Source organism: Syngnathoides biaculeatus, chromosome 6 (genome assembly GCF_019802595.1).
Source record: "Syngnathoides biaculeatus isolate LvHL_M chromosome 6, ASM1980259v1, whole genome shotgun sequence".
Classification (NCBI taxonomy): Eukaryota; Metazoa; Chordata; class Actinopteri; order Syngnathiformes; family Syngnathidae; genus Syngnathoides; species Syngnathoides biaculeatus.
This window is the reverse complement of record NC_084645.1, coordinates 17467269-17486054: the sequence shown is the minus strand read 5'-3', so window position 1 is coordinate 17486054 and position 18786 is coordinate 17467269. Positions and strand designations below refer to the sequence as shown.

The following is an 18786-nucleotide window of genomic DNA, read 5'->3' as shown; positions in this document are numbered from 1 at the left end:
ACAAAAAAGGGCCTTCACAAAACTGTTCCTGCAAAGATTGAAGCGTACTGTCCAGAAACGAACATGGAAAGTAAAACATTTAAATGAGATGATCCATTAATTTATTTTCCATGATATATTATTATCATTTCATAGTGTATCTAAATGCTAATAACAGAAAGCACAGTATAGATTTAAAATAAGGTTCACTGATGTTGCTTTACCATTACATGGCAACAATATAGCATGATACGGCTTTTTGTTTTACCTCCAAAAGCATGTTAACCCAAGAACAATTCAGATATAGGCATGGAGATATGATGGATTGTTGTAAATGAGTTGATTTTACATTTTTACATCCAACCACAACCATATGTTTGTTTGCCATTATTTCGAGACAGACTTTGGATTAAAAAAATATGATTTCTTGTTCAACCCATAGCTATGTTTGGCACATGTTGACTGGAGAGCTACCAAAACATGACTGAAGGCGCTCCTGCAGCCAAGCTGTAGTGAGCAAAGGAATGCATGACACTGGGGTTGCCAAACATACAAACAAGTACCTTATTGAAACCTGAGGAAAAATATGAGAAGACGAAGAGGCAAATGAACTGCTAAATGACAAATCTTGTTTAGCAGAAAGTTTATCTTTCTTAAAAATCAAAGAACAAATGAAGAGTTTGTTTTCAAAACGAGACATAGGCATTTTTTTCAGATTTATCCATTCGGAGCTGGATAATTTTGGCGCGAGTTTCGTAAATCTGAAAAAAAAAATGCTTATGTCTCGTTTTGAAAACAAACTCTTCAAATGCAGACTGAGCTAATTGACATTTGGACTAAAACCATGGTAGTCTTATCTGTTGAGTGTGCTGTTTTTTTAAAACTCACCATTCACATAAACAGCTATATCATTAGAAGTATACTAAAAACTACGACGGCTGGTTTAAAGATATCGCTGTCATTTTGTTCAGTAATTGAGACCAAGCTATGAAAAAAAAAAGCACACACTGGGACACCTAACATCATGACATGCTCATGATTCTTCAGATATGCTGCGATATGACATGACAGAGAACATATGGCCTGTGGAATAGGACATCATATTAGAGGTGAATGGCTAGGGTATAGTAATTTTTACCTTTTTCTTGGCTATGATTCAATAGCTTACTGTGTAATATCACATAATTTGACACACATTACAGGTAAAGAACTCCCCAGTGGCTTTTGAGCATTACACAGCCTACTGTTCAAAACTGACATGACCAAGTAGTGTCAATGTAGAGGAGGGAAAGGGGAAAAAAAAGCTCATAAGACTTGTTTAAAGGAGTAAGCGTTCAATTATTAGTTTTGTAGAAAAATGATCAGAAGCGCCCAGGAGTGCAATAAAAGACATTTGCACATGTAAGTGTTTAACCTCCTCCTTTTGAGAAGTATCTCTTCCCCTAACAACTGGAGGTCTTTCCACATCTATAACCAACACAAACAAATCTAGAGCAAGAGCTGTGGAAGAGTCAGGCATCAGGCCAAACACCAAAAGGAAAGCCTGAGTGAACATTGCTTGAAACTACACGCTAGTAGTATAGTCTCTTATAGTCTATAGTCCCCCCCCCCCCCCTGTATGTTTACACGTCACTAAATCAAGTAAGACTATTGGGTTGGCCTGATTTAACAGCTTTGACGACACCATAAACCTCTTCAAACTTAAATTCAACCTTTAACCGCCGAGGTAACACACCTAGATAATCAACCTTTTGCAGCAAGTACACAATGAATGGGAGAATCCCGTAATTTCTCGAAAACAATATGCACATTTTTCCCAAAATATTTTCTAAAAGCTAAGAGAGCGCATTATATTTAGGTATGGATGAAAAATAAAAAATACAATCACATTGTATAGTAATATAGAGGTACATAGAGTGGTAAAAAATGTATACATATACATTTTGATATGATATTCAATGTCTTATATTACACATTTATATGTATTATGGTAATGTGCGCCCCCAACCTGAACTCTCAGAGCGCCTTGGGGAGCTTGCATTTTACGATTGTTAGCGTAGTATGCTTGTTGCTACTGCACCAAACATCAGAAATTACTGCCCATGAGTTTGTTTTAACTTAAACTAAGACAAAAAAATGTCGTCTACAACAGCTAGTTGTGCAGCTGCTTTTAAAAGAAATGTGTCATCACTCGTGCCGATGATGCCGCAAACCCGGAAGTAGCATTGCAGTCCAAAACAATGATAGCTCGCCTCAATGGCTTCAGATGGGTATCAAAACAACGTGAGCTCAAACTATGTAATATGAGCGTCACGGGGACAAAAAAAAAACAAAAACAAAACGGGAGCGCACACAGTTGAAATGCTCGCTTTTTTTTTTTTAATGTGCCCATTATGCTCGGCAACAAACTCTTGGGATTAAAAAAAAATGTCACCAATGATGAGTTCCACAGTGATGCACCAAAGGTAGCTACCATGGATCTTTTTCGGGTTGGAGATGAATCATAATGCTTCTTTTGAAGGCTTGGCCAAGGATGTGTAATGTAGTGGATAAACTGCACTATGGACAAACGTTTTATACACAAATATTTAATGCAGTGTTTAATAAACGGTATTAAATAGTTTATATTTTTAAGACTGCAATATATGCTATCAACAGTATTAAAATGCTGTGCCATCAATGAGCATTTATTTTAGCCGGTTGAGGGATTCTGTTCAATTATAGGGACCAGGACAAGTGTTTCCTGTGGCCTGTTCCGAGATTATATTACCGCTACATCAGCACACGCACAATGATTATTATTAATAAATAAATAATAAATAAATTAATACATTGTTGTACGGACAGTTTTTGGAAAAACAATACAAGTACAAACCTAAAAAATATAAATAGATATCATTCCTAATAATCTGAGCATGGGGGTAGCGTCAAATTGGTGGTGCGCATTGTACATTGGTAGAAGGGCTTTCCTGATTTTTTTAGGTCAACTTAGGGGGTGCACATTATACTTCAGGACGCATTATAATCAAGAAATTACGGTAACTAAGGCAATGTGTGGAACAATATAGCTACAACACCAAATTATACTACAAGAATATGACATATATATGTGAAACTTGGGAAACAAAATGGATAGCATTAAGCGATAAAAGTAAAGTCTACAGTGACACCAGATCAGTAGACTTGTTGTAGTTTGCTGCCTCAGTGGGGGTCTATAGGATGTACAAACATTGTCATCCCTTACCTTTCCTATTCTGGGATAATGAGGGTAGTCCAATTTAATGACTAAATCAAGTCATAGCCAGAGCATGAAGTAATCTCAGCATGTAAACGGAAAAGTTTATACCAGAAGAATAATCTTGGAGAGTGGTGTATAGTCAGGAAATTTTGATTTATTTGGACACAAGTAGACATGTGTATTGCAGGTTTTAAAGTGGACATCACAATAGAAAAGGTGGTACAGTATTCAGCAGTGGTACTAGGGTTTATGATATTTCTCCAGCAATGGGTACATGTACTGTTTTGCTACTATATGCAGTGGAGTTGCTTTACTTCCTAATTGTCTTTAGGTATTCAAAAGATGGTAACATCTATCAGGACATAGACAACAACATAGACAATTTGTCTGTCATCCATAATACAAAAACATTTTAGCATTTTGCACGATAAATGACCTTTCATTTATGTTTTTAGCACAAGATTCCTTTTCATGGCTTGTATTCAGAAAAACAACACAGAGCTGGTGGCCTACGAACACTTCATTGTTCAGGCCCCTCAACTGGATGAAGTACATGTACTCATTTGGAAGTGCGAGCCAGCTCCCACAATGTAAGAGTGGCGAGGAAAATGAGAAAGTGCATCGGAAAATATACAGCTGAAAATCTCACTGAGCTCAGCTGGCACTGCGACCACAGAAGAGGACTACACTCAAGTCTATCATATTTGCCATGCAGACATGGCACACATCCATCTTTTACACACAGCCATCCCTTTCAACTTAACGAATGGACTATCCAGTAGAGACGCCACAAATGGAAAGAACGGCCATCCAAAACCTACCTGAGCATGTGAGCAGCACTGAAGACCACATCGAACTCCCCGCTGTCAAAGTGCGCTGCTTTCTGTGCCATCTCTGCCGCTTCCAGCAGTCGTGATTCTTCCAACAAAAACTGACCTGGATGCGCAACAGAGAATACAAGTGCATTGTGAGAAAGTAGAGGAGAACTCTTGAGAGAAATATAACTGACAGAGTGGTAACCAAGGTGGGAAAACATTAACTTGCTGAAAGTCTAGATGCGAACTAGAGAATGATAACTCGGGCTTTGGCAATAGGGAACAAAAAAAAAGATCCCATTTATTATTTTTTTCATATCCTCCTCACTCTTATTATCAGAATCTTTTTAAATGTTTTAAAACTTTTTTTGAACTGGAAGTTTTAAAGAAAGTGTACTAAAAACCAAAGCTTGATATTAGTTCAACATATTACTAACATGAGTAATAAGTCAATTAAAGAACATTTACAAAGATAAAAATAGAAAAATATTAAATCTTAAAAATGCTTTATGTAGGCAAATATAAAAAAATACAGTGAACTACAGTAGTCTTGACTGAGTGTTTTTGCAGGTATGCAGGACCCAAAAAATCAGCAGGACACGCCACTGTGATCAAATGTCTTTTGCAAACAGCAGCACCGCTCTTGGTCAATATTTAAACAGTATGACAGATGACGAGTGATTCCACTTTTTCTGCGTCTGAAGGCCGAACTGATAATGCTACGTAGCATTAGCATATACAATACATACAGTAGGATACTGTACAGACGTGCTGGTTGCCCTGAGTAACAGGCTGTACTAACGCTTGCATGTTTAAAGGGCCACTGTCATGAAATGCATAATTTTTATTATGTTATTAATGAAAAAAACGGCAGCTAACATGGACCCATGCGGTTTTTCACTACAAAACATTATTTTGACATACACAGCTTTTTGTAACTCCCGTCATGAAAATCCTCTCAAGGGATTTCTTTTCGAGAAGAAGCAGGAAGTGACGTACATGGCGGGACTGCCCTCAAGTGGACTTGTTTGTTTCTATTAGTTTTACCTCCGGGAAGGTAGATTGTTGTTCCTTCGTGTTAGCCAAAATGCCAGCTCGTTGCATTGCTGGACATTGCTTGAACGCTTGGGAGGATGGATTTACCCTTCATAAGTTTGCAAGAGACCGGGTTCGTCGTGAAAAATGGATTGCACAGGTGCAATGGACAAGAACTTTGTGGGTTCCAATTGACAGGTAGGTGTGTATCCAGCTACTAAAAAAAATAAAAGTTTGGGGCGGACCACGTCATCCGTCTCTCATAACGTAACAAAAGATCCCCGTACATATGACAGGCGTGCTAAATGTGTTGTGTGTGCATTGGACGCCGTCGGGCTCGCCGGCGAAGGCTGCTGCGTTGCCTCGCGCAGCCTTTGGGCTCGCGGATGGCGGCGGCTCTGAAGAACGGTGCAGACAATGCCGCACTCAGCTGTGTGCGACGACAACGCCGTAAAGCGCCCCGGCTCGACGGTGTTGTTCATCACGTACTGCGGAGGCTATGAACAATGCCCTAAAGCAGCCCGGCTTGCCTCTGTGATAAGCCACCTCAGCGCTGAAAATGAGCCACAATGGCTCATCTCCGCTGCAGAAGTGGATTGGACGAGGAGGCAGTTTGGCTGTGATGGCATATCATTTGAATATGGCTCGAACCAATAGGGTAATATTGCCCCGAAAAGAGATTCCATGTCAGGGCGTGTTCGTCTCCCATAGTAAGGTCCACCGCATGTTCTCATTGACGAATGTCCGGGGTGACGTCACGGACGGGATGCAATCAATATGGTGACCACTTTAATGTCGTAGAATGACACCTCTGGAACTTTGCGGATGGATGACGCAGTCTCCGCTCATATTTATTTTTTCTTATGTACACTGACGTGAATAATGTTATATGTATTTTTCATTATAATATCTATTTTATAATGTTTATAGGGTTGACACTTGACCTTTCAGGTTTTTAATAGAATCATGTGTGTGGTGGTACTTGGAGAAAACAGTACTCTCTGGACAGACCATCGCAGTAACCTGCGGAGCTGCGACTGTCAAGGCTGACTGGCTCTGTGGGCGGACGGGACATATGACCAAGGAAACAGGGTTTTTTCTACAACTTGTAAATGGAAGTGCAGAAGGAAAATGTTGACTTTGATTGGCTGTTCATTAGACAATCCTGCCTTGTTTGATGAAAGAAATACACACACAGCTGATCATCGGGATTGACTGGAACTTGGAACTCATTTTATTGCCTAGCCCCACCTCTAACTATGTTAAACTTCCTTAAGCCCAACTATTCCGATTAATTAACTACAGAATCCAGAAATATACTGCAAGAAGATATATGTCTTTGAACTTAGATAAATCTTATTTGGAGGATTATTTCAAGGGCTATGACTACTGTATACTATCTAAACTTTGGTTTTCCTAAATACTCTACCAGAATGCTAATGCATTCAGTAGATGAAGAATTTATCTTAAAAGTAATGAGAGGTCAATGCTGTAGCTTGTCTTATGGTGACAATTCTATTGAAAAGCTTACAGCTATGTTTTCGTCATTTCACCCACTGCTATTTTTAGTAATTTGGTCTATTTACTATATTTATGTTTTGTATTTAAACATTATTTCTAATATCAATGTTAAATTCAGGAATCAATCAGGGAAAATGAAAATACAGTGGTACCTCTACTTATGAACGTCTCTAGTAACGAAAAATTCAGGTTATGAAATGCTTCCTCGGAAAAATATTCTCTATTTACATAGGAAAATTCAGCATACGAAAGGAAAAAATAGCCACTGGATTCCCAGCCCCCAAATTCCACTGATCGTAAACATCCTGTATCTTAGTTTGTGTGGCATGATACACCTACTCTCCCATTGGGTATCGCTGTAGCATCTTTGTGGAATCCAATTGGCTCAGAGGGATGTCAATCTTTATCCATGATGCTTTTTGTTTCCTTTGGTCATTCAATTGTCATTGACTCACACGCGAGTGCTTTCACACCCTACTGCACAGTGGAAAGTACAACTTTTTTGTGAGTTTTTCATTTGTGTTTTTTGGAGGTTTATTCATCTTTTTTTCACCATGGGTCCCCAAAATCTTTAATGGAATTAAGTTGTGTGCTTTTGTGCATTCATACGTATGTTTTCTCTCAGCAGTCAACCATTGCCTCCTCCTCCATCCCCCATGATGCCTTTTTGCTCGTCACTCAGCCTTCTCTTTGCATAGTCACCCAAAGCCAAAGGCAAATTAACACAATTTTTATTATTCTTTACATTATGTACTTTGAATGCTCATTTTGGGCAGGGGAAATCAGTGGGCTTAGAACGGATTTACATGTAAAAAGCGCTTCTAGTCACGAAGAATCCATGTTTCAAAACAACTTCTGCAACAAATTATCTTCGGAAGTAGAGGTACCACTGTATAACAACATAAATTAATTCATTCAACTTCCATTCCGTTTATTCTCACAAGGGTCACGGATGTTCTGGAGGCTATTCCAATAAAAATCAGAGAGGAGGTGGGGCACACTCTGCATTGGTCACCAGCCAATCGCAGGGCACATTGATACAAATACTCACACTCACATTCACACCTATGGGAAATTTACAGTTTTCAATTAACCTATGCTGCATGTTTTGGGGATGTAGGAGGAAAACCCCTGCAGGCATGGGGAGCACATGCAAGCTCCACACACGGAGGGCTGGAATTTGAACCCTGGTCCTCAGAACTGTGAGGGAGATGTGCTCACCAGTCATACACCGTTCCACAATATAGTTACAATTATTAGTATCTTTTCAATAGACAATCTAAACTGGAAAGACATAAACTGAGAGTAAAATTAAGTGCTGGCTTGTAAAATCCATATGTGTGTGTTACTTCAGGAAATAAAGCTGGGATCAAGATAAGTCCAAATGAAGTTACGTAAACAAATGACTACTTACCATAATGCATGTAACAGTTGCCCTTTGTGGGATCCAGTTGGATAGCCTTCAAGAAGTACCTCTCTGCTTCTGATTTCTGCCCCTGAGACAGATTAACCAGTGTCATTGTTATTGTTTCAGTTGCCTCATGAAACCATTCATTCCAATAAAACCACACTCAACTCAACAGTCAAAATATCTTTGTGTATTTCTAACGTCTCGCCAAACCGCGGCCTCACTTTAACAATAAATCTTCATAAATACTCATGCACTCTTACTACTTCTCCAAGCTCATGTGTCAACAACATACAGTATGTGTGGTCACTCTCGATGCAGCTGACTAAACGGGGCAAAGGCTTATCCATTACACTTTTATCAGTGCAAATAACACATAGATTGTAACCACTGTTCTCTGGTGAGTATGTTAGACGGTACAGTAAGTGGGGCAGAAGAAAGTGGATGCAGAGAAAATTAACAGTTAACGAAGAGACGCTTTCACACATTTCCACTGATTGCCGGGGTGACTATGAATATATTTTGCAGACAACCAGACATTGATCCCCTGTATGTGCTGTTAAAGGTTAATAGTCACTAGGATTGACAAAAATAATTTTCCTTTGCTATGTGGTAATGTTTTGTACTTCTAAACTCCAAACACATTTTTATTTATTTAAAAAAAAAAAAGTTTGGTGCAACTCAAGAAAGAAGTGCCCTTTTTTGGCCCATGACAACATACAAATATTTCTAATATGTTCCAAGTAAAACTATGAACTACTTTTCTTATTGGTACCAAAAATAAACAGCGAGGGACTGATAATCTCTTTAATCCAGTGCGATTGTGAGAATTGTGTGCATGGCGTGTGTATACAGTATGTACTGTAGGTTCAGCCGATACAAAATAAAACCAAAAACAAAAGCAGGACTTAATTATAAACAAAAGACCCTGGTGACTTTGAATTGTCAATCAAAACTAAGAAAGAAGAGCAGCTGGCCAAGAGAAGTGCATGATGGGAGATGAACGCATTCAAATCTCGTTCAGGCATCAGATGACATCTGAGCAAACAAACCACAAACAGCAACCATCTATAAGAGCCTGCTTTAGTCATAATTGGAATGTGTTGGCTTGAAAAGATAATAAGCCCTACATGAATAATGCATTCACAAAGCTTGTATAGACTTCAGATAAAGTTCTTAAAGCATCATACAATCAGCACTCTCGTATTAATACTGGTGCAGTTTTTAGTGAATTGCAGATTGAATTTATTCATTTTCGAATGTAAATATACTAGTGTGGCCAGTTTCCTCTGATGGTGTGGAGACTCAAGACGGGGTTCGGTCTTCTATATTGTCTACATGGTTATGCCTGGGAGTCAAGTCACATTCCAACTGGAAAAGTGTCTTCACTGTTTAGTTTCATTTTTAATTTTCATACACTAAAGATTCTATAATAACCAAGGCAGGGGTGTGTCTGTCTGTATTTGTTAGAACTCAGAACACAACCTTTACTCTCATAAATGGGAGTTGAGAGTGGACAGAAGATATTTCTTGAAACATGGCTTAATATAACTGAACAGATGGCACTAGTAACAAAGACTGTAAAATCATCACGGATGGATCAGACAGATCAAGAAAATATTAGCTTTCATGAATACTATAGATGTAGATTAATGTGAAATTAAACAGGCTGTCTCAAGTTATACAGAGGACTATGCACACTACTTATAATGCCTGGGAATCCAAAGCTAATATGTGTACTCACTGGCAGATATGAATTAGATATACAGGATGTACAGTTTGACCTTTTTTTTTTTTTTACTGGATGATGTATAATGTCCAAAATGACCTGATATTGGCCTCAAATGAACACACATTGTATTTGTTTGTTGTTGCTTGTCAATCTGGGCCTGGTTGATCAAAACTCGGTAATTTTTTAACTCACTGGTTAAGGAGAGGAGGAGGAGGAGAGGAGAACTGTCAAGATAGATTCATGGCTAACAGTTGCCTTCATAATGCCACTTCAACGCATTTGGATTTGACTTTGACATTGGTGATTATTCTACTGAAGAGGTAGAATAATGCTTAATAATAAGGTAATTATTAAGGTTTGGGAGGGCGTCGATTGCTTATCCATGCAAATTACTGCAATACAATCTTCACTGTCCAACAAAAAGAGGACACATACCATGGAGCAGCAAGTTTTGGTCGCTCTCCATTTCCACGCAAGTGTATGTTTTTTTTACAGATAGTTGGGAGATACTGTACTGTACTGTTACATTAGAGCATTGTATTGAGGAAAGTAACGGAAGTGACCGATGCCTCCGTGACAAGAAGAAACTATTTTATTTCATGGCCGACTGACACATCGATAAATGTGACAAATTGAAGATGGCTTCTTCAAGCTCGGTCTCTTTGCCAAGGTAATCAGGTGTAATGATTGAACCCATATTGCTATAAAAGCACCAAGTCAAGATGAACTTGCATATTTGAATAAGAAAGGTTTCCACAGCATCAATATGCAGCCAATAACAAAGGTAAACATTTCCTAGCATCACTAGAAGTAGAATGGTTTCCCTTGGCTTTGATAAAACTCGAACTCTCCCACTGAACTGAAATGAATCTTGCTTTGTACATGTTGTCAGAATTTTTTGTAAACCTGGGAAAATAACAATAAATAAGACATGGCTAGGTGTCACTACCGCCTGGTTGGAGCATCTGCGTCACAGTTCTGAGGACTGCGGTTCAAATCCCGGCATGCTCCGTCAGCAACGGGATAGTCACCTAATGAGGAAAATGCTTTAATGTCTATGAAATCAAAATGCTGGTGCGGTCATTCTGATATTTTCAGAGGTTGAAGTGTGCATACATTAAGGTTTGACTCCATTGTAAGAATATCGAGGAGTTACTGAAACGAGTCTCCAACAGACTACGCCACAACCACCAGAGACTCGAGTCACCATCAGGTTCCCAAGTAGTCTTCAGACTAGTGAGATAGGTGATAGAGCTAGATAGCGGTCTTCGGTATGTGGAGGTGAGGCGTGGAGTGGTCAATGTATTGAAGCTTGTAATCATTAGATTACATTTCTCTGTCCATTCCCGACAAGCAATAAATTTCAATTCAATCCCTGACTGTGCCTCAGCTCCCAGCTCTGCAACCCATGTCTTCCTTTCCTTCAACCCTTAATGACCTTGCCACCAGGCTTAATCTCTCACACTCTCCACTCACCACCTCAACCATCTCAAGTGCATTTGTGGCAATTTTGCCACAGGAGAGTGTGCAAGTGGGCGAAGACAGATGACCAGCATACAGGGCTGGCCAGAAATCTATTAACCCAGAGTGAATAAGTCTCTTAATTACAAAGACTCTTAAATGTTTGGTCAAGAATACATGTGTCACAGTGATCAAACCCAAATCATACAATACCCTTCTATGTTAGCATAAAACAGCCACATGTACTCCAAGCTCCTTCTCCGTCCATCTTCGTCAAAATCTACACACAGCTATCCTTTAATATTTGAACTGTAAACTAAAGTCAATAACAGTCTGAAATGCAATTATCGGCACGGATAACCGAGCACTTTCCCACGGGTTAAACCTAAAAAATAAATAAATAAATAAAATTCTTAACACTCCTATGTTATTCCCAGAGACTGTGCTAGAGAAAACAACTTTGTTTAATATGATTTATGAAGAACGGCTCTTGCACAAAGAGTAATGTATGCCATCTTGACGAGCAACTTTTTTTTATTTGAGATCAAAGTATAATAACTCTGAAGTCTTGCCATCAATTTGGCTGTTGATGGAAAGAATGCGGGTCTCAAATCGTAGTACTGTTCACGAACACCAGCCAGGATTCTATCAATTCGTTCTCAATGAATGTAGGTGTGAATATTTGTTTATATTTTGTGCCCTGTGATTGACAGCCGGTTAGTTTAAGGGGTAATCTGCTGGTGAACAGAGAGAGGTCCTAGCTCACCGGTGCCGTTGAATTTGACACTGGAAGGAAATATATGGATGGATGGAACAACTCCAAGGAATTAAACCCACTATTGAAACTGACTTGATGTGATGTTTGCTAGTCGGTCCCAGAATGAAGAATCAAAATTGCTTAAAGGTTTTTGAAGGAATAAGATTGTCCCTGCAAAGTTTTTCTAAAAACTCAGAACTATAGATAGACGTAAAATTAAAGATGACATTATTTGTACAAGGGAAAAATTAAGTGTCAGAGACAGGAAGTGCTTGGTTCTCAGAAGGAAACCCAGAAGTCATTGCACTGGGGTTTAATACACACCTTTCATTAAAAGGCAGGACTGACAAGAGGGGGAGGGATGAGAGTAAGAAAGCCCGACTTACCTTGCAAAATTTCTTGTTAATATATTCATCTTTGCTATGGCTGTCATATTTCTGTTTGAACTTTACCTGTTTTTCAACAATGACCCAGTCATTAATTTAAAATTGATAATCACATCTCCTCGGACAGAGAAGTGTTCAGAAAACAGCTTCAAACTGACTGAGACAGTGACAAAAAATACTATGTGGAACAAAACAATTCCACTGGAAGTGCTGGGTCATGGAAGAAAATATGGAGTTGGTTTCAACTTTGCAGCTATTACAGCTGCCAATCTTCTGCTAAGAATTTCTACAAGATGTTTGAGTGTGTGGGGGAATCTGTGAGGTCAGAAATAATGAATGTTGGACCTGAGAGGGGGCTTAATGGCTCCCATTCTTTGTTGTGGGTGGCTCATCAAAAAATGTGTTTGATTATCTAACCATAACGATCAATTTAAAGTTGGAAGCATAAAAAGGTTGAAAACCGCTTTGTAAAATGAAGAATTCAGATTCAGATGGAACAAATTGTCCCCAGAAGTGTAGCCATTTACTGCATTTTGTGACTGTCCCTTAGCTGTCTAAACTACCAAAAAAGTTGTAGTCAAAGTTGTAGCAGTGGTACTTGTAGCGATAGTAGTAGCAGTAGTAGAAATAGTAGTAGTAGTAGCTTTAAAATATTGTTCTGGATGTGTCGGTGCAATGACAGTACTGTATTCTCTTCAGCATACGTTATTGTGAAGGAGTGAAATAATTTGGTATCGTTATTTTAGTTCATTACATTGAGTGTTCTCATATGATGTTACATTAATCATAACTATATTGTACCATACAAAATCCTCTGTTTAGGTTAACTCAGAATTGATTAAAAGTTGTAATGCGATGGTAAAATAAATGTAGATGTGACAGATGTGGAGCAATCTAAACTTCCTGTAAGATGAATATCCAGTACAAAAGCTATATCAAACATAACGTTCATCTTTGACTGACACTGACAAAGAGGTATGAATTTAAAAATGCTATATTATAATCATAATCTTTTAAGTTTGGTCTAGAAACTGGAGTGCATTGAATAGAAAGCTGTCTAATAGCCACATTATTACAATTCTACACGACTGAAACCTACAACCGCAATCACTAACATATTGTTTAGTTAACTTCTTTTATTGTGTCAAAATTGAGAATTATCCACTTGTAAAGCCACAATCACATCTTGTATTGGATATTATCATCATTGTGCCAATGGAGTTGTGCTCGATGTACTGCATGATTGTTTTCCATCATTGTCCTATAATTTTCAAATACAGGGGGCAAGAGGGCAGGGAAACTTAGTCTGAAAATGTGGCATTAAATCTGAACAGTGTTTTCTTATCTGAAAAGAAGCTTTCATTTACTCTGTAACTTCCTGTCCCCCACACTATCAATAAGAGGTTGGAGAGCCTACTACAAAGTAAGTGATAAAAAGACTATAAAATGGGGATGAATAGGAGGATATCAATAACTGATGAATACAAAAAGTCAGCGAGACAAATTCAGAGTCACAAATACAGTATATTAATACATTAGACTGGACCAAATGAGATGATATGCAAATATCCACAGTATATTTAATTACTGGATGGGTTGTAGAGGCAGATAGATAATAGTTTGTAATAGCAGATGTAGAACATATTAAAACGCTTTGAAAAGAATTCCACTCTAGGGAAATATTTATCAAGTGAGCTGGAGCAAAAACATCAGCAGAATCCCTTTTGCGTTCAGTTATTCTTGCAAAACACTTCAGTCATGAGTGGCACAGTTTGTCATGATTTCCTTCATCAGTAACATTATCATGATTTTAAATTCCAAACAAAAGAGAGGAGGGAAAAGCCTTACTGTAGTAGCCAGGAGTTTTCCATAGGTGAGGTGTGCAGGAATGTGGTCCGGTTTGGCTCGCAGGGACTCTCGGTACCAGTGTTCGGCTTCAGTCACTTTGTTTAGTCTCATATAGGCCTCTCCTATGAGGGTCAAGGAAGGGATCAGGTCAGGGTTCAAGCAGTCAAAGGTTAAGAAATCACAAATCTGTTGCTTGCGCCACTATAGATTTCCAGGATAGAAAACCAACCTCTGATCCGGAAGATCAGATCGTATACAATTCAAGGCCAGCAAAAATCAAAACATTTATTCAAAATGCTATAGTCATACTTAGATTTTTTTTAAAGACACACCTCAGTGTGTGGTTTGAAGAATGCATCTTAAGCACTATCTCACCCTGCCTCATGTGTCAGACATCATTTGACACCACCAAATCTGACCCTGTGCCTACTCACACCTGAAAAAACAATAACATCTCGACCAAAGCAGTCAGGTGACGCCAGTATTATTGCAAGAAGTTGACAACATTGCATAGTAATTCTTCACAAGGCAGTCCAGAATGCATTCAGGGAATTAGGCTTTGCGTATCCCAGGTGTTAACACTTCACTTGAGCTTTTGACATGGTTTTGCATATGCAGCTGCTTGGCTCTCATCTACTGTCATACAATTGGAATTGAAGGAACACTTTAAAATGCTTGGGATTACGACTAATCCTTGCACTGATAAGAAAGCATGATATCCAACAGGTGATATGCATATAAAACAAACATTCACATACACAAACTTCTTGAAGGAGCAGTAACAGGCTTGTGTGAGGAGTAGTGATTTAGCAAGTTATCTCCTTATTCTGTTTAATCAGAATAAGAATCAGAATTCAGAATCATCTTAATTGGGCAAGTATGTAACAACACAATGAATTTACTTCCTTGAGATAGTTCTGAAAAAAAAAATGTGTTAGCAATATCCTTACTTAGCCTAGTTCCACTGTACTCTGTCATGAGCCAAGAAATCATTGATAACATATCGGAAAAAATAGAAATTTAAAGAATGTGTTAATCCATATGGAAGATGGAAGATGATTCCACACAAGATGCTGATATGTGTGCTTTTCAATTCATTTGGCAGTTGCTAACTACTTCTTAACAGACATTAGAGCCACCCACCTGACGAGAACAGAGAAGTATAAATTGCAAATAAATCGCACATTTTTTTTGTATTATAGTACTAGGGCTTTGCCATTTGGTCACTGTTCCTACTTTATATCTAAAATAATATGTATTAGTACAACTTCATTCATATTGCATTTTCTGTTTTCATTTGACCTTTTGAAACAAAACTTATTGCATGGAAAATTATTCAATCACCATATGGAATGATCATCAGGAAAAATGACTGGATAGATGCAACATGGCATTTTCAACTACATCATATAAATATCAATATAGAAAAACCTGTTTAAAGTTGCAACAAAGTAACATTTAAAAATAATGCTGTATACTAGTGCTTTTACTCTTTCTAACATTCAGCACAGGCCAGCACAATCTTCATTGCACACCAAGATGTGACACTGAATCTGAAGCCCAAACAAGCTATGGAGTGGAAAATTCCTCAGCTTACCACAGAGCATTGGAGTGGGCACAGTGCAGACCATGTGATGAAAGGGTCTGCTCATTGGGGACTAAGAAACAGTATGACAGGAGCACAGGGAATGAAAGTGAAAACAGTTATAAGCAGGTGCGCTAGTTGTGCAATTTCAGCTCTGGTGGGGACACAACCCTAATGCGCTGAAGGGAAAAAAAAGAAAGCTGAAGTCTCTGTTACAAAGCTGCTCCTTCATGGCAAATTGAGCTTTCATCAACATTTTGACATCATCTCAGTAGCTCAGTCAAATTGCATGTCACCAACAAATACATGAACCAGTGGCACTACCAAGTCTGGTTCCCAGACCTCTAGGAGTTGGCCTATAATAGAGAAAGAAGGGGGAGGCTGGAGGAATGAGGAAAAAAAGGGAGGAGAGGGAGCAGCCGAGCCTGCAGCAGCTGCTCTAAGGCTGGAAGCTAACAGGATGGCTTCTTGCTGGAGTGGAAATCATTCAACTTTGTTGAGAACTTTGAAAAGTACCACTTTCAGGCCCATAAACACAATGTCCAACTTTTAGGCTCTAAACACCACCACGATGGGTTGGAAATGAAAAAGATGTACTTAAACTGCACACTTTAAGCTTTCGTTTGAGTTTGTATTTATCGTACATTGAAACCAGGTGAAAGGTGTTGGAATTACAAGTTTGGATACGTCTCCCACTTTTTAAGGGACCAAAAGTAAAGAGAAGAAATTAACAACCATAAATCAAACATTCACTTTTTAATACTTTAATACTTTTAATAGACAATTACTGAGGTCTGGAATGCATCGGAATCACCAGATGCTCAATTTATTTCCTGGTGATGATCAGCCTGGCCTCAAGTACAACAGCCTTGAATTCTTGCTTGTTCATAGGACATTTTCCTTTAGTATTTTCTTCAGTTTGTGAAATCCATCAATCAAATTCAGGTTAGGTGATTAACCATGGCATAACATTACACTTCTTTGCCCTAAAAAACTTTTTATTTGCTTTCACAGCGTGCTTTGGGTCTTGGTCCATCTGCGCAATGAAATGCCATCCAATCCTTTCTTAAGCATGAGCAGATAATATTGCCAAAAACTATTCAGAAATCATCCTGCTGATTTGTGAGCAGTCAAGTAAACTCGTTCAATTAGTTTCTTAATGTAACAGTGAAGTAAATGTGCATCACATCTTACCGGGACTAATGTTATCTACCAAAAAAAACCCTTAAAAAAGCATTTTTATATTTTATACACCTGTGGAATGGTTTAAAACCAACAAAAGCCAAAGAAAACACAAACTACAAAGAAGCTTGGTGGTGAGAAAGATCAACCAATCCTGAGATACTCCGTCTCGTTTCTTGAATATTTGACAGTTCTTGCCCGCATAGAGCAGGAATGGACAAGTAATGGAGCTTAAGGCTCATTACGTCACCATTATAGCATGTTGAAAGGTAATGTCAAAGCACCGTGTGATTTGAGATTGCTGGCTGGTTGCCAAAAAATCTGTTGAATATTGGTGAAAGGGACCAATGGTCACCGCCCCAGGTCGCTGATGTTATAGAACCGGCAAAGAGTCAGTGCTTGTCAAGCATCAGATTTGTTTTTATGGTGGTTGCTAAACTAAGATATCATGAGTTACACTAAAGGCTCACGTGATAGGCTAATGTCTGGAATCATGTAATGATTGATGCCAAACTCGTGTTTGCGGCTTTCAAAGCCTATTTTTCCAAACCCTGTGCTCAAAGTCTGAATTGTAACCCCCCCGATTCAGCGTTAGTAGTTGTTCCACTGTAATAAATATGTTCAAACAAATGTACTTGAAGAGTTATAACGGCCTGAAATCCTCCCATATATAACCTATTAGCCTTGGTTCAGCTGAACACAATTTCCTTTGCAGTAAAAAAAAACAACAGCTGCGATTCTTTCAGCGCTGAAACAAAAAGCAGTTCTTACCCATCATGTTGTAGAGGCTCTGCGGTGCAAATTGCCTTGGCATCTTCTGTATTGCTTGTTTAAAGATGGAGAGGGCCTCCTGTGAATGAAACGCATAGAAGAAAAGAAGGTGTGGGATGTTTGCCTCAGACTGGAGCTCGGGTCGCCTGCAGTCAATACAAAGCGTGGAATTGGGGGGATGCTTGGAGGCTGGTTGATACAGAGCTGAGGAGGAAGGAAGGGTCTGTCCACAGTGTCACGGCTATTAAGTCAACCAGAATGTGGTTTCACATCCTATGAAGGGGAGCAACGATTCACCTTAGAGTTCCCTGCAAATTAAATGGTCAAAGGATCTGGAGCCAATTTACTGCTGAAGCTAAGGCTGTGGTCAAGAGGTCAGATTTCAGCCGACTCTCGGTCTCTAGAGTAAAACGGAATCTGTAGAGACTCCTGCTTTATTCCCAACTTAACCAGCAGGACCACTGCTTATCTCCAGTGGTAATGAGCAGAATTGGAATCACGTCAACATGAGTCTTTAGTTGTTTGAAAACAAATGGACTGCTTCAAAACAGCCTCATGTGTATCTGCTCAAAATGTACCCTTTGACAGAAGGAATTATAGAACATATGTACAGAACACATTTCCCCAAGGGTTACTTTAGCTGTTGCCGATATTTGATTTCTCCATGTGCATGCAAAGACAAAGTCTTCTTTTTGCTTTTCTTTAAGAATAGGAAAAAAGTATGAGCGTATGTTGGTGCCTAATAATTATAGCAAATTGAATGTTTTATATATTATGCATGTTGATGAGGGTTGGCTCCATTACCAGAGTTAAATGCTATTCATGAGCTGGGGGACAGCACTGCTGGTGGATAATTAAAGTTTGCACTGAACAGCACTACTGAATCAATCCAAGACAGAAGTATGCTTCATATTATTGGAGTGAACATTTTACCTGCCATGCACATATACGTTTTTAAGGTGTTAAGAACAATACAAAGAAAGATCTTTAGAGTTGTTTTGAAGCATTGTTATTAGTGCGATTTTATCTTCAGCAGAATTATGAAAACATTTGTAGTTTAAAAAGAAG

At 38.7% G+C, this 18786-nt stretch overlaps 1 protein-coding gene across 1 annotated transcript in view; it reads right to left on the bottom strand.

Moving 5' to 3' along the window:
- Positions 1-18786, bottom strand: part of tmtc2b (transmembrane O-mannosyltransferase targeting cadherins 2b) — a 109086-nt gene that overhangs the window by 7705 nt on the left and 82595 nt on the right. Inside the window, exons 7-10 of the mRNA XM_061823242.1 lie at positions 17719-17797; positions 14181-14302; positions 8003-8084; positions 4039-4153 (exon numbers count right to left, since the gene is read on the bottom strand). Of these exons, the coding sequence (XP_061679226.1) occupies positions 4039-4153; positions 8003-8084; positions 14181-14302; positions 17719-17797 (398 nt within the window). The remainder of the gene's footprint in view (positions 1-4038; positions 4154-8002; positions 8085-14180; positions 14303-17718; positions 17798-18786) is intronic.